Source organism: Sceloporus occidentalis, unplaced genomic scaffold, assembly GCF_023333645.1.
Source record: "Sceloporus occidentalis isolate IW3139 unplaced genomic scaffold, rSceOcc1.0.p SCAF_1, whole genome shotgun sequence".
Lineage (NCBI taxonomy): Eukaryota > Metazoa > Chordata > Lepidosauria > Squamata > Phrynosomatidae > Sceloporus > Sceloporus occidentalis.
Genome location: NW_028316981.1, coordinates 277,379,005 through 277,394,931, shown reverse-complemented (window position 1 = coordinate 277,394,931; position 15,927 = coordinate 277,379,005). Strand labels below are relative to the sequence as shown.

General features: G+C 39.9%; 1 protein-coding gene across 3 annotated transcripts in view; it reads left to right on the top strand.

Annotated features, from left to right (window-relative positions):
* Positions 1-15,927, top strand: part of CERT1 (ceramide transporter 1) — a 73,799-nt gene that overhangs the window by 43,236 nt on the left and 14,636 nt on the right. For all 3 annotated transcript variants that reach the window (XM_089494381.1, XM_089494373.1, XM_089494390.1), the window contains 7 exons: positions 1,846-1,953; positions 3,667-3,805; positions 4,430-4,513; positions 10,458-10,615; positions 12,143-12,235; positions 14,760-14,846; positions 15,324-15,416. In XM_089494381.1, coding sequence (XP_089350507.1) covers positions 1,846-1,953; positions 3,667-3,805; positions 4,430-4,513; positions 10,458-10,615; positions 12,143-12,235; positions 14,760-14,846; positions 15,324-15,416 — 762 coding nt within the window. The remainder of the gene's footprint in view (positions 1-1,845; positions 1,954-3,666; positions 3,806-4,429; positions 4,514-10,457; positions 10,616-12,142; positions 12,236-14,759; positions 14,847-15,323; positions 15,417-15,927) is intronic.

Sequence of the window (15,927 nt, the reverse complement as noted above, 5' to 3'; positions counted from 1 at the left end):
AACTGAGACTGAAACTCACTTGACTTTAGAAACTTGAGAAAATGTATTATGTGTACTTTGGTTTGGGATAAACTTGCCATTTGGTATGTTAAAGGGACAGTATTTTCAGATAATACACTTGTCCCTCCACATTTGGGACTTTGACTTTTGCAAATTATTCACAGATTTTATTAATATGTTCTCTCTAGGAATATCTAGGTCCTCCTGTGTAACTCTATGGTTAGCTTTAACCAAAAGTCATACTGAAGGACCTAAGGATTCCTAGAGAGAACATTCAACTAGGCATTTATAGCTCCTCCAGCTCAATTCTGTGGTCAATATCTGGCAGATGTTGACCACAGAGTTGCACCAGAGAGCCTTGAGATTCCTAGAGAGGTGTTCTCTCAGGTAAAAACATAATGTTTATGTTATTTGTGTTTTTTCCAAATTGACAAGGTCCTGTGCCCCTAATTACAGCAAACGTGGAGGGATGAGTGTTATTATAGATTGAATTTATCTTTTAAAATGTTTAAATTTTGCTACAAATAGAGCTACAAGGCCCCATACTGTAAGGAACACATGAACTGTAGGGAACCTTTTTGACTTTGCAAGTTTATAAGGAAGAAGCATTTAAAAAGGAAGAAACCATCAATTTAAAAAATTGTCTCCTCTAGTTCTCCGAAAAGTCAAAGAAACATAAAGCACTTATTCCCACTTTAAAAAAAAAAAAACAGGGGAAAAAACCCCAAGATCAGGATTTGTAATGATTTGATACTGTACATGGCCTTACACTAATATTTTCCTCTTAATTTTTAGAAATAATTATGTGGGATTAAATATATGAAAACTTTATCTTAAATATTGTATTCAACATTCTAAAGTAAAACATTACATAATCAAGTTTCCCTCCACATTTTGATAATTTTTCTAGGGGGCAGAGGAAAGGCTTTGGGGGGGGGGAATTCCCACCCATTAATTTTTTTTTCTGAACCTTCATGTACCTTTTCATGTGCTCACTAAGATATGATCTTTTTTCCTGAAGTTCCATCAGAAAGAGCTGATGAGTTATGGTATTAACAGCATCATTTCAAAACTGGTGGGAGGTGGTCTCTGATAAGTGCCTAGATATACACATCCTGTCTTTAGTAGTGAAGCATTTGACTTGACAAATTACATATACAACTACTGATTATAATTCCTGTGTTAAATGGCTTGGAACACACATTAGAGATACAGTGGCTTTCCAGTCTTTTGATCTGTTCAGCAGACTCACACCTATTATTTGAAATACCATCTTGTGTAGAGTCTCTGGTTGTTCACTGTTTCCGTGTCTGGAATCCTGGTAGGCCAAGAGACTGGTTGATTGTTGGGAAGTGGCAGAAGATTACTCTTAGACAAGAATTGGGAACAAGTTCCCTTCATTATGTTGGGGTGCAGCTCCCATCAACTTAGCAGCATAAGGGATGGTAATGAGTGTTGGGAGTTACAGTCCATCAGTAGCTGGATAGTTCCATGTTCCTTGCCTCTTCTGATGTAGGCAGTGCAGAGAGAGGAAGGGCAAAAATTAGGAATGGTTAACTTTGCAGGAGTCAAAATAGCAGCACCCTCCCTCATTGTTATGATTTTATAAATCAAATCCAAAACTAGATTATAGCATTTTACAATTTACAAGAATATTTTCCTTCTGCCATCCAATCAGATATAATTTCAGATACTTGGTAGTTGATTCCCTTGAAGCTGTATATATTTGTTTGGAGGCCATTCTTTAGATTATTATCTTGTATTGGGATATCAGTTTCAAGAAACCTCTTTAGCAGAGATTTTACTTCCATTATTTCATAATTAATGGATTTGTTCATCTTTCAGACTGAATCTGGCTATGGATCAGAATCAAGCTTGCGACGCCATGGCTCTATGGTGTCTCTCGTGTCCGGAGCAAGTGGGTACTCTGCAACATCAACCTCCTCATTCAAGGTTAGTGGTGAATAATATAATAATAAATAATAAAAGTTTTATTTGTATACCGCCCTTCCTTCAGATCAGGCCTCGGGTAAGAGCCTGTTTAATTATGTTGTAGTAATAATTACATCAGAAAGACACTGGAGGTGCTTTGATACAAAATGCAAAATACATAATGTAGCTTTTCACAGGATGGGAATGTATGGGATCAGGGCCATGTGCATTTACAGTGGCTGCAGAAGTAGTTGCTGAAGGCACAAGTTACTACTAGTGGAATAAATTAAGACCTAACCATGTAGGGAAATGTTTACAATGATTTCTCTGAACTGATGCCTTTAAAAGTAGAAGAAATGTTTATGGAAAAACAGAATCAAAATTTTGATTACTCTGTTTTATTTGCATTTTTAAAAACTGAAATGTCTATATTACATGTATTCTTTAATTTTGTATTTCTTGTTACTTTGGTTGAAATCCAAGACAGTTCTATCTTTTGCAGAGGACCTTAACTAACTTTAATATCACTGACAAGTCTCAATAAACATTCTCAGTATTATAAAATAGACTAATTATGTCTTTAAAGGGTTGACCATAACAATCAATTCTTAGTCTAGGTTGCGTATCCCTTATCTGAAATGCCTAGGGCCAGTGTTGTTTTGTATTTTGGACTTTTTGGATTTTGGCATACCTGTATATGCATATATGTAATGAGTCTGGAGCAAGACTTGAGGAATCCAAGTGTAATGCTTGGCACAACTCCTCACCTTCTGCCATTTCACAGAGGCACACATTTCTCCTCAGTGTGGCAAATACACTACAGGTATGTAGCTCAAAATGTTCTGGATTTTGGAGTACTGTATTTTCCGGCTTATAAGGCGACTCTTGAAGTCTGCCTTATGCTCCGGAATTATACCCCAGAGACAGGCGAATGGCAAGGCCACCTCCCTGTATCTGGAGTCCTTGCTGGGTCCTCTCCCAGCCATCCAGCACTCGTGCCAGCTGGAGGGGGCCTCTCTAGAGGCGTGAGAGGATTCTCGGCGGCTGGGCTCTTGCTGCCATTTTTTTCCAAAAGGCGGCAGCAGGGAAGCGGCTCCAGAGCCAGCCGGGCCGAGTAAAAGGGCCGGCCCCTTACTTCTCCGCGCCGCCGCCGCTGCCGCCAGGGATCCTCCGATCCTCCAGCGGCTTCAAAAGTCCTCCGCGGAAGCTGTCGCCACCACCACCCAGGATCCTCCGCTCCTCCAGCGGCTTCCGCGGAGGACTTTTGAAGCCGCTGGTGGATCAAAGGATCCCCGGCGACAGCAGTGCCGCAGAGAAGTAAGGGGCCGGCCCTTTTACTCGGTCCAGCCGGCTCTGGAGCTGCTTCCCCGCCATCGCCTTTTGAAAAAAATTGGCGGGAGAGCTCAGCCGCTGAGAATCCTCTCAGGCCTCCAGAGAGGCCCCCTCCAGCCGGCGTGAGACCCCCTGAGGGCAGGCCAGGGATGCTGCTGGCGGGCGACGTGGGGGGTCGTCTTATGCCCCCCATCACCTTATACGCCGGAAAATACAGTATTTCAGTATTCCAAATATGGGATACTCATCCTGTAGAGCATTGTGCAGTAGCCAACAGGTCCATACTGATTTCTTAAAGAAATCTCTTACTCCAAATTACATGTTTGCCCTGTGAGAAGTAGAAAACTATAGTTGCAGTAATTTAATAATCTTAACAATTGTTTTTAACTCCTAAATTTTCAGAAGGGTCACAGTTTGCGTGAGAAGCTTGCTGAAATGGAAACCTTCAGAGACATATTGTGTAGACAGGTTGATACGTTACAAAAATACTTTGATGCCTGTGCTGATGCTGTTTCCAAGGATGAACTTCAGAGAGATAAAGGTATTTATCTAAACCCAGTTATTTAGGCAAAATCCATGACTTTCTGGGGTTTAGTTGGAAAATGACATCTCACAAATTGTCTTTTTAGCTGTCATAGCATGACATTATCCAACTTTTTTCATGGCAAGGAACTGTGCTATTTTGTGCCCTATTGCTTTGTCCCTACACTGATTTGCTGTTTCAAATACCCACCTGCCTTTCCTTTAAACCTAGCAGCTTTAGTGTGTTCAGTAATTCTTGCAAGAGAAGCGGTAAAAACTACAGTTGTGGTGAGTTCATAAATCTGGCCCATGGGGTCACCCAAACAGCTTTGTGGTTTCAAAATGGCCATCAGCATGAATAAACCATTTCCCTTTCTCAAGCCTTTGGATTTGTCCTTGTCTTATCTTCGTATCAAATGTACATGCAACTCACAAATATAATAGTGTAGTAAAGAATGCACAGTTTTTCTACCAAGAAGCAATATCCATATGAGAAAGGAAAAATCCTCTGTTCAGTTTTGTAGTATAAAAAAACTGCTTTGCTTACAGATAGTAGTTTTCCAATAAAGTTTTTTTTCACCTACTGTTCTTGGCATTTTGTGATGTTAGACACATTAGTAATTGGTTTCTCTTTTCATTGCAGTTGTAGAAGACGATGAGGATGATTTTCCTACAACACGCTCTGATGGAGATTTTTTACATAATAGTAATGGTAGTAAAGAAAAATGTAAGTATACTTGAATTCAATTATGATTAAAATGTATTCCTGCATGGCAGGGGTTTGGACTGGATGGCCTTTGTGGTCTCTTCCAACTCTATGATTCTAATTAAGTTCAGTACTCTTTGTGTAATGATGCTGCTTGTAAGTGACAGAACCAACCATTAAACTGTTCTCATTGCGAGTTTTTTGGTTTTTTGATTTAATCTTTATGGCTTCACTATTTAAAACATGGTTTGTTGCTTGCTGTTGAGGTGCCAACTATGTATGTAGCTTGGTTTATTTTCAGGCGGGGTACAGACGGGCAGGGGAAGACGTCTTGGAGGTGTATTCTGCTGAATACGGAGCCTCCAGACCGCCCGCCCCGGGGGTGTGGGTCAGGTGTATGGGGCTTCCACATGGGGGGCAGTGAAGACGCCTCACCTGGGGCCGTTTCGGACCCGCAGTTTCCATACCACCGCCTCGGAGGCCGCTGCAAAGAGAGAGGCAGCTTCTGCACGGGCGGCCAAAAACGGCGCTTTTTTTTCTTTAGCCGGCTGGTGGATGCGCAGCTGCGCAGCTGCGGCGCTCAGCACTGGCGGCAGAAAGCCTATGTGCACATTTAAAGCGCCCAGGCCCCTTTAAACTTTTTCCCTTGCCCTGCCCAAGAACAATGGTGGTCTCCTGCCAGCTGGTGATCTTGGCATCCTTGTCCGCTTGCACGTTGGTAGTGTCACCAGCATCATGGATGCCTCCTCTCCTTTGGTCCCCACGCTCTTGCTGAATCTGCAATGCACAGCCACAGCTGTCGCCGCTGCCACCGCTGTCCCCCTGCCATCCCCCATCACCTCCCTTGTACATATGTAAATATTTAAAGTTTTAGGGTTTTTTTATTGTTAGGTGAAAATGGCACAGGAATGTGTGTAGGGGTTCACTTTAAATTCCAAACTTTCCCCAATTCTAGCAGCGCATGCGTACATGTTGCTCTAGGGTTAGGGTTAGGGTTAGGGTTAGGGTTAGGGTTACGAGCATTAAAATAGAGTGCAGCTGTACTGCAGCTTCCACATCTGCATGGCATCTGACGCTCTAATTAGAGCCTCGGTGCAAACTGCGCATGTTCCAGGACCCCGACTCATTATGCAACGCAGCAGACACGGAGCTTTTAAATGGGCAACTTAAATTAGCGGCGTAACAATTCTGGCGTACTGGTGCAGCAGCTTATAGACGGAGATGCGCAGCTGCGCAGTATATAGAAAAGAAGCGGGGAAAAGCAGCACCTTTTTAATGCCGCTTCTTCCCACTTGGGGCGTGTGGGCGGCGTGTTCATGGCGGCATTCAGGTAAGGGCCGTCTGAAGGCTATACCTTCATGACGTCATGAACACACTCCTTTTTGCCCATCTGTATCCCGCCTCAGATTAGCATTTTTAACAATAAAAGTACCATAACAATACTACAAAAGCATAGTAGATTAATTAAACATAAACTTCACATAAAACAGCATATACTTAACATTCATATGTTAACATCTAATTTCCTTTTGGTGTATTTCCCAGCCATTTCACAGCTTTTGCTGATTCCATAAAAGCAGAACTGCTTGATTTTTGACATGATGATTGCCACCTTCTACTGTAAAGAAGGTTTTTTGGTATACAAAGTAATTAGAGCGGAAATCTGATATGACCTTAATTGTGCCTTTGGTACCTGTTCTGGGAAATCCTTTTTGGATGCAGAAGTTGCCATAAAAAGCACCATTGCTAATAGTCCATCCTTACAAATGGTGGTTAAGCATGTGATGGAAACTAAATTCTTATGCAGTACTATCTGGAATGGGCAGTGAACAAGGAGTTAGAATGTTATTGGTCTGGCTTTCAGCTAGACAGAAAGCCTGGTCAGAAAATAGGAAAGTATAACCTTGATGATTCTCCTTGACCTCTTAATAGCTCTGTAACATTGACTGTGACATGCTTCTGGACTGTTTGACTAGCTTGGGGAAGGAAGGCTACTCTCACACAGTAAACCGACAACAGATTTGCTTTTAGAATATCCATCATAGATCAGATGGTTCCAATAAATGTGAAGTCAAAGGCTTTCATGGCCAGCATCCATAGTTTTTTGTGGCTTTATCGGTTTATGTGGCCATGTTCTAGAAGAGTTTATTCCTGACATTTTGCCAGCATCTGTGGCTGGCCTCTTCAAAGAATGCTTGCCTGGAAAGGAGTTGGCTATATATATATACACTGTGTGACCTGGGAAGGCAGGAGTGATTTGCATGTGTATTGTTCTGTTGCTAATGGCAGGCCTCAGGGTGGGAGGGTCTGCAAAAGAGGAGGATTAGTGTCTGCTTGATTAGTGTTCATTGTCTGCTAAGAAACTCCTGACCCTGGGAGATTTCTCATTTGCATTTGTTGAATCTTGATTTTGCTATTTTTCAGGACTGGTAGCCCAACCTTGTTCACTTTAAGGGTTTCTTCTTTCCTGTTGAAATTGTCCAGGTGTTTCTGGATTTCAATGGCTTCCTTGTGCATCCTGACATGGTAGTGGTTGGCATGGTCCAGGATTTCAGTGTTTTCAAGCAGTATTTTATGCCCAGGATGGTTTGTAACATGTTCTGCTACAGCTGATTTTTCTCGCTGACCCAGTCTGCATTCCAATAAATGTTTGTACTCCAATAATAAATCTATGTATTGACCTTTTGTGCATGAAGCAAAACAACAACTTGAATCTTGTTAAGTTTGTGTACCATTAAAGGGAAGGGGGATCATCTCTATAAAGAAAGGTAATAATTACAAGTTCTACATGGAATGTGTTCCCACTGGATAAATTTCTTAAATGAAAAATGAGATAGGACAACATGGTAGTGACTAATTACAGTGTGTCGTATTTAAATAAAAGCAACCTCATGACTTGACTGCACAAAATTATGCACTGTGCTGAATTAGCTGTCATTTTGAACTTTCCCTTTTTCTCATTAGTATTATCAGCTACATTTCAGACTCTTTGCTGGAATATATCAAATTTGAAAACAACTCAGCTACTTGATTTAGATTTTTGTCCTTTTTTCTTTTTCTTTTGTTTACTGGACCTCAGTATGGGTCCTTGCCCCCCCGCCCCCCCTCATGTGCCTAAAAAGGCATGGAAAATGTACCCTTGCCATTTTTTCCCCTTTCAGGTGATGTGTTGAATTCATTCTAAAACATTTACCTTTCTAAAAAGGTGCCAGTAGTGTAAATTGTGCATCTGCTCTAAGTTCATTTGAAGTTACTATGGACATCTGTTTTCTTTAGTTCCGCTGATAGTTTGCTCTAATACATTGCTCTACCCCAGACTCTGGAAGCCCACATTAATTTTTAATTGGGAAATTATTTTTGAGGTGAACTATGTCATTGTTAGCCAAACCTTAGATTTTCATATAAAGAGCAAAAAGACAAAGTACACTTGAAAATTTGTCACATAGTTTGGTCTGCCATAGATGGATTTTTTAAAACCATCACTAGCATGTAGATGAATGATGGCTTTAAGCTAAATCAAAACCATTATATGAGTGGGGTCAAAAGTGTTAACCTTGCCATAGGCTTGACAGAATAAATATCCCCTGTACAGTGCCAGCTATTAGTAATGAGAGCAGAGCTCATTCTCTATGACTGCTATTCATAACTGGACTTCCATGGAGCAGGGGAAAGAATTAATCTTGTTGTTATTCTTTATTCTTGCCCACACCCCGTTTTTGTTGTTGTTAACCACCTTTGAGTTGATTTCAACTTATGGCAACCCTGTGGATGAGATATATCCAAGAAGCCCTGTCCTCCACTACTCTTCCCAGTTTCTGCAACTACCTTTCTGAGTAGTTGCTCTAGGTCTCCCAGTGTTTTCTGCTAATAGTATAGTGTCTGCATATCTTAGATCGTTGATGTTCCTTTCTCATACTTTCACTCCTCCTTCTTCTGTGTCCAAGCCTGCTCTTTGTGTAATATGTTCTGCATAGAGGTTGAAAAGATAAGGTGAAAGGATGCATCTTTGTCTGACCCATCCCATATAGATGCTCCTTATTTTATTGTTGTTTTTAAATCAGCTACATAAGGCTAAGTGTTTTACCTAATTTGACTCTTCCATTGAGAACTCCACCAGAAATATACAGGGTGTATTTGCACAGTGTAAGACATGCTTAAGCTGTTTCTTGCTCAAACCATAAATTGCACGGCAAGTAATCCAACAAATCATGGCTTGCCTTCCCCATTTCTGATTTGTTTTTCTTTGGCTCTTATTATCAGTTCCTGTTTCAGGGTGGGAAGCTAGGAAGGCAAACCAGGGACAAACCACAGTTGCAAGTTTAGTAGTCACAGCAAGTCACAATTTGAACAAGTCGAAATTTGTAAACCAAAAACAAACCCTGGGTTTGTGACAGGTAATAGGCTATGGCCTATTAGTAGAAGAGGCTTGGGATACTACAGCAAACAGATTTCAACAAAACATATAATGACTTGTATGTTTGAATTCATTCAAAGTGTGCTACCAATTCAAAGTGTGATCCTAAAGCTCCCAATGAGCAATGGCTCCCTTGTTCACTCTATCTTTAGAGGAACTTTGACATATACATGTACACCAGTTCTCCCTGCTGTTGCAAAGAAAAAAGACCATGATCCACACTTTTCAACACAAGCCTGAAGCCATAGCTAACAGCTGAAATCATATCTATTTAAAAGCCTCGTAAACAATTAATAAAAATAGAGTGAAAACTCCATCTCGATCCATCTCCTTGCTTTATGTCTCTCTCAGTCATTCTTTGTCCATTTCCTCCTCAGATATTTGAGAGTGGGTACAAGGAGGGTACAAAGTTTCATCATGTAGCAGAAGAATTGAGGAAGGTGTTATATTTGAAAACTCAGTTTGTAAAATGACCTGAAGTACTCCCAGTAATAGGTGATATTTTTCTGTCTGGCCATTTAACTTATTAAAACAAATGCTACATCTTTAAATTTTAGCTAGTCTGTGTGATTCATAAGAAGATTTCCTGACTACTAAAGGAAATCTTGGATAATTTATGGGGTTGCTTAAATTAAACTGATTGTTTGAGCTGAACTTTCCAGATTTAACACTTCTCATCCTAAAGTAAGTGTAGATCTGGAATGTTACATTGATCTTAGGACAGAAGAAAGACTCAATGTGCTTATTTCCAGCAGACTCCAATGATACATGTACCACAATCTTACGAACCTTACATTGACTGCCATGATACAGTGCTGTATGACAGCTAGGTGTGCTAAGGCAGTTCAGATTTCATCTTAGCCATGACCATTAGCTGTATCTTTTAGGTTCCACACTCCACCTCCCCACTGGAATATGGATTTCATAATACTGCCCAAGCCCTAAGTACTCAATCTAAACCTTTGTAAATACCTGACAAAATGTTGAATAATATGTTTTACCACCCTTAATATATTTTGATATATTTTTACAGCATTCTGTCTCATATACTTTTAAATATGTCACTTTTATCTAAACATCCTTAGTAACAGATGGCTGATGCAATTTGAGGTATTTCAAACTATTGTAGTTAAGGAAAATGTATCCACACACACACATATTCAAATATTGTTATTACCAACCTGAACACTTGCTTTGGGATTTTTTTTACAGATCATAATTAGATTCAAATACATGCAAATTATTGGGTTTGAAATGCAGCATCTGCTAGGCGTTAAGGTGGTTCAGTTTTAATTAGGTTCCACTTCAAACTGTCAGATTGCTTTTGTTACAAGAGTATTTCCAGTCCTGCCACCCACATTATTTTTCCATGCAGAGTTACACAGCATAGAGAAACTGAAAGAATACATTAAAAATAGGGGGATTTCTTCTGTTAAGCTTACTTTATACTCAGCAGATTATTGAATACTACTGGGCACTTTAATTCTAAAGCTACACAGGCCAAGCGTAACTGGGGATTGTACTGATAAATCTCTAATCTGTTTGTTTTAGTGTTTCCACATGTAACGCCCAAAGGAATAAATGGTATAGACTTTAAAGGTGAAGCTATAACTTTCAAGGCAACAACGGCTGGGATCCTTGCTACACTTTCCCATTGCATTGAGCTAATGGTAAAACGTGAGGAGAGCTGGCAGAAAAGATTGGATAAGGTAAGACCTCTGTAAGAATTAAATGGTATTTTCTTGGCTTCAGGTATACTGATGATGATACAGTTATTTATCTTCAGGATATGTATGACAAAAGCTTTTTGAAAGATGGGACTTTCTCTGTGTTGTATATTTTGTATAGTAAATGCCACATATTATATTTTGATATGCCGTCCAGTAATTCAGACATGAATACAATCTGCTTTATGTTGATGTTGTATTTTTGAGGTGTCTCTCTTACAAAATTAGTTTTTAAGTTTTAAATAAGTTTAAAACATAGTTCAGAACCAAGAAAAAAAACTTTATTACACATACATTTGATATCTTCAAACTTGTCTAGTTCCTGGTGACTTTTACCTTCAAGTTGTGTTATGTCGTCTAGAGCACTTTAACCTGCATTTTAACTACAGATTGGAGTTGTGCCCCATGTGAACGCAAAAGTGTTTCTGATTGTGGCCACTTGAATTACATCAACAGTTGGTGTAATTCAGGTGGCCACAACCAGAATCAATACTTTTAAGTAATATATTTTAGGGAACAGAAATACATATTCTTAACAAATATTTTAAAGCTCTAAGATTGCTGTTATGGGCTAGAGGATTGAACAGTTTCCCTTTCCTTTTCCATATGTTTATATAAATAATATCTGTGAACTTTGGCATTTTGGATTGACAACTTTTTTCCTATCTCTTTGCTATTTTTGTATGCCCTTATGGCAACCAACAGCTTCTTCCAGGTGGCAAATAAATTATATGTTCTGTTTAGTTTCTAGAGGTTACACACGGACACACCATTACATAGTCTTTTAATAAGTTTAAGGATAAAATCCAAATTGTTTCTGCAGCTTTAATCTTTATAGTTGTATGTTTCCTGAAGATTTACTTTCTTCTGTTGGACCATCTCTGGCTCTCCATACATTTTTGAGTTGCAGCTGCTGAATATTTGGGTAAGCTGGCTAAGGCTGCTGGGAGCTGCAATCCAGAAGCTGCTGAGGGACATAACAGCCTGTACAGACTGGCCGGTAAAGCTGGCTTCCGGGCGGCTTGGTGGTGTGGCCTTTAGACGGTGCACATCCCCAAGACATCCAGAAGCCACCCTGGCCGACCAGCGTGGTCAGTTTCAAGATGCTCTGTTGGTGTGGTGTTTACATGCTGCATGCCCTCAGATCACCCAGAAGCTGCTCTGGGGCTGCACCAGGGCCACCAAAGGCAGCCATTTACTGGCCTAAATAGAAGTGGATCTTTTCCACTCCTATTTGGGCTGGCATCTGGGTGGATTGGGGCTGTGTCATATATTTGCTGCAGCTCCGGAGTAACAAGCTCCAGGATGGCCCCAATCCACCATTTGTCAGCAGTCTGTTCTACGCCATTGTTAGCTATCTCAAAGTTACATTAATTCTGTAATCTGGTGAGCCTCTACATTTTATGTGGTGAAACAGGAATTTATGAATGTAATATTAGACAGTGTTAATTTACTGGTCCTGTGTTTGATTTAGAACAAATTTCTGTCTTTTGTTTATACTATTTACAGGAAGTTGAAAAAAGGAGGAGAATAGAAGAAGCATACAAAAATGCTATGACAGAGCTTAAAAAAAAGTCCCATTTTGGAGGACCAGATTATGAGGTATGAACTTGTGTGCCGTAGTTCTGCTGTGTTCTTAGGCTGAACATGGACTGTCCATCTCCAGTGTGATAGCCTCAAGGAAATACAACTCACTCTTTAAATATTTTTCTAGTCAATATTTATTCTGGATCACAAATACTTGCAAGCAGGGTTCCAGTACAGTCTCCTTTGTACAAAAAGCACTTCTTATTTTTCAAGTTTGGTAGCTTAAATATGTTTCTTACCTAAAAACTTCTACTTTTCAAATCATTGAAAAATAAAAAAAGGAATATCTCCACTACAGCCCATTATTCTGTTTCCTATGTTAAATCGTTAAATATAACAGAATTGATGCTTGGGTAGCAGGTCATTTGACCCTAGTTCTTAAAAGCTGTGAAGAAGGGAAAATATTGTACATTGCCACTTCAGTGGATTTTGTAGTCCACTTTAAACATCACAGTAGACCAGGGATGGGCATCCGTGGCGGTCTAGATGTCCTTAGCATTCATCTCCCATTAATTCTTTTCATCATAGCCATTGGTGCTAGATTAAGGGAATAGCAGTCCGAGAACGTCCAGAGGACCATATGCCCACTCCTAGGAAAGTTTAGGGATGGCAAAAGTGCACCCCCCCCCCCAAATGATCCCCACAAATCCTGAATTTTGAGTTTCCAAAAATGTTTTAGCCCCACATAGACAGTAAAACTAACTCAGACCTCTGGAGGGACTATACCTGTCACAGTTTTGCTACCGTTTTCCCCCTTACCCTTTGTAGATCTGTACATGTGATTTAAGCATTGGAGACTATTTAAGCATGGAAGCCACTGAGTGACCTTGGGCATATCACACACTCTCAGCTTCAGAGAAAGGCAAACCCTCTCTGAACAAATCTTGTCAAGAAAATCCAGTGATAGGTTTGCCTTAGGGTTGCCATAAGTCAGAAATGACTTGAAGGCACACATACATGTCTGAAAATATATCATATGGCATACTAGGTAATGCAGCCATCAATGGTTCTGCAAAAAGCCAGTGTGGTCCTCTGACCCCAGCAGTTACTCGTCCCTGCTATAGATGACCTTGTAAAGACCTTTCAAAAGTAAAGGGCTACAGCTGGAAGCATTAAAATTCTATGTGTCCTTTATATATGAACCAGTTATATCCCAGCCATATAGTGATAAATTAATATCCCTTACTTGTGTTTTAATGGAAAATGTATATATAGCTACTGCTCCCCAAATACATTGTGTACATCTTTGTGAAGATATAAGTGTGTAAATCAAAACCATGGAATGTGTTGCCCTGCTAGATGTTTTGGACTTTTATCATCGCTCATTGGCTATAGCCCATCAGTTTCTGGAAAACCACAGATTACCCATATTTATCCTTAATGAACAACTAAGGATTAGATACAATCCTTTTTTTAAGATTTAGTAATTGAGCATAGAATTATTATTTATATGCATTGTGGCATATGTTTCTAGTGTCTGATCTTAGAATGGACTGGGAGCTAGCCCAGCTGGCTTCATGCTATTTGTGCTTTCTTCCCACAGAGAAGGGTGGTGAAGTGGATTGCAGCACAGATATTCCAAATTTTTACAGGAGTAAAAATGTTCACTGCTTGAAATTTGGCAGAATCAAGTTGAAATTGAGCACTTTTTGGTATCTTGGGCGGGATACAGACCGCCATATAGTACGTCTTCTATACGTACTAGGGTTAGGAAGGGGCGGTGCTTCCGCACCCCCCTAACCCTAGTACGTATAGAATACGTACAACATGGCAGCGCCCCTTCCACATGGGGGCCGCCATGTTTACGTATTGGACGCTGAGCGTCCGTACGTGTCGCGGCGCCTATGACGTCGCGAGTCCACGCCAGGCGCCTCGCGACGTCATAAAGGCGCCGCAAAAAGAAGCTCCGAAATGGAGCTTCTTTTTTGCTCCGCGCGGGAGCCGCGCGGTTTGGCTGCTGCGGCTCCCTCGCGGAGCAAATGGCACCGGCGGGAGACCGCCGCAAAGCGGCGGTCTGTATCCCGCCATTGATTTCATTGAGGAGAGTTCAGTATGTGATTACATATCCTATTGATATTAACACATCTAGTTTTGACTGTCTGGATCATTACCTGTATGTTAGTTCTTATTTTGAAAACTTATTTTGAAAATAAACCTATATGCTTTTCTATACAAATTGCAAATAAAAAAATGGAAATTGTGTCAGCTGAGATACAGAAGTACTGGGCACTGCTCTTTCCTTAATGATATAAAGATGCTTCAGTTATCTTGAGACATTACCTTGACATGAGAACAAAAGAGTAGAGCCTCATGTTCTCTCTACTTATCTATAAAGATAAGCATAGAAGGCAATAGAGAAATATGGTGCATTCATTCTATTTTTGTTGTTAAACACCAGCTTCTTGCAGAACCTGTACAGCAACACTGTAATAACTGAACTGTTTTCCCACTGATGAACAAGGAACACATTTGGTTTACTATCTAGCAAACATTTTGCACTGTTAGTAACTTAATACTTCACTGATTTTGATATCTATAGGAAGGTCCCAACAGTCTGATTAATGAAGAAGAATTCTTTGATGCTGTGGAAGCTGCACTTGATAGACAAGATAAAATAGAAGAACAGGTAATCTATGTTTATGTAAGCAATATAATGTGATATATGTATTGTTATAGTCAAATTGTGTTAAAATACTTTTCGGAACACAAAATAACCACTGTTTCAAGTATATACTTGTCTGTGGATTAACAGCCAGTACCTTAGTTTTATTTATTTTATGTTATTTATATGCCATACACATTGCATTCTATGGTACCTGCCAGGCCATTATAAATTTGTATGTTGTAGAGTTGCAGTACTTTTACAAGTTCAGGGAATGTAGGTCAGTTTAGTACAGTAAATTCCCTACGCTGTTAATTTTTCCTCATTGTTAAAGATCCCCCTTAAAAATATCCATTAAAACAGTAGACAGTGCAGACATTATATTTAAGGTTTTGTATTCTTAAGTTAGAATGCCATGTGGTTCATGCCATAGATAATTATTTTTAGCATTTCTCAGCTACATCCAAAATTGCAGGCTAATCTTTACCTTTCTTTTTCTAGTCTCAGAGTGAAAAAGTCCGATTACACTGGCCGTCCTCATTGCCACCTGGTGATGCATTTTCTGGTGTGGGGACTCACAGATTTGTCCAAAAGGTGTGTCACATGTTGCTCTTAAAGCAAAATAACTGTGTTGCATTCTGAAGCTGAGCTGCTATGTTATAATATGTGGAGTTCGTAGTATATGTGAATAAACTCATTCAAATTGCCTTTTGGTTTGTGGGAAGGAAGCTGCTTTTCATTGCACTGTCCTGAAACATTTCTTCTGTTAAGCCTTCAGACTTAGAAATTGTGCCAAATAAAATTCACAACTTGGGAAAATGTTTTATTTTCCAGATTTCCAGAAGCCTTTATTTTGCACTCTGTCACAGATGTTGTGTTTTGTACTGGTGAACATATGTATTAAATGTAGCCAGCAACAATTTAATATTATTGGAAATGAATTCTTCACAGGGCAGTGTTGGGAACATAATACATAATAGGTGCATTAAGTCAGCATTTGCTGCAGTACTCACTGCTTATGGCGCTTTTGTTTTTCCATTTCTTCATTATCTTGTGCTTGGAAGTTGGTACTGAATGCTCTGTTGTGCTTTTGTTCTGATTACTT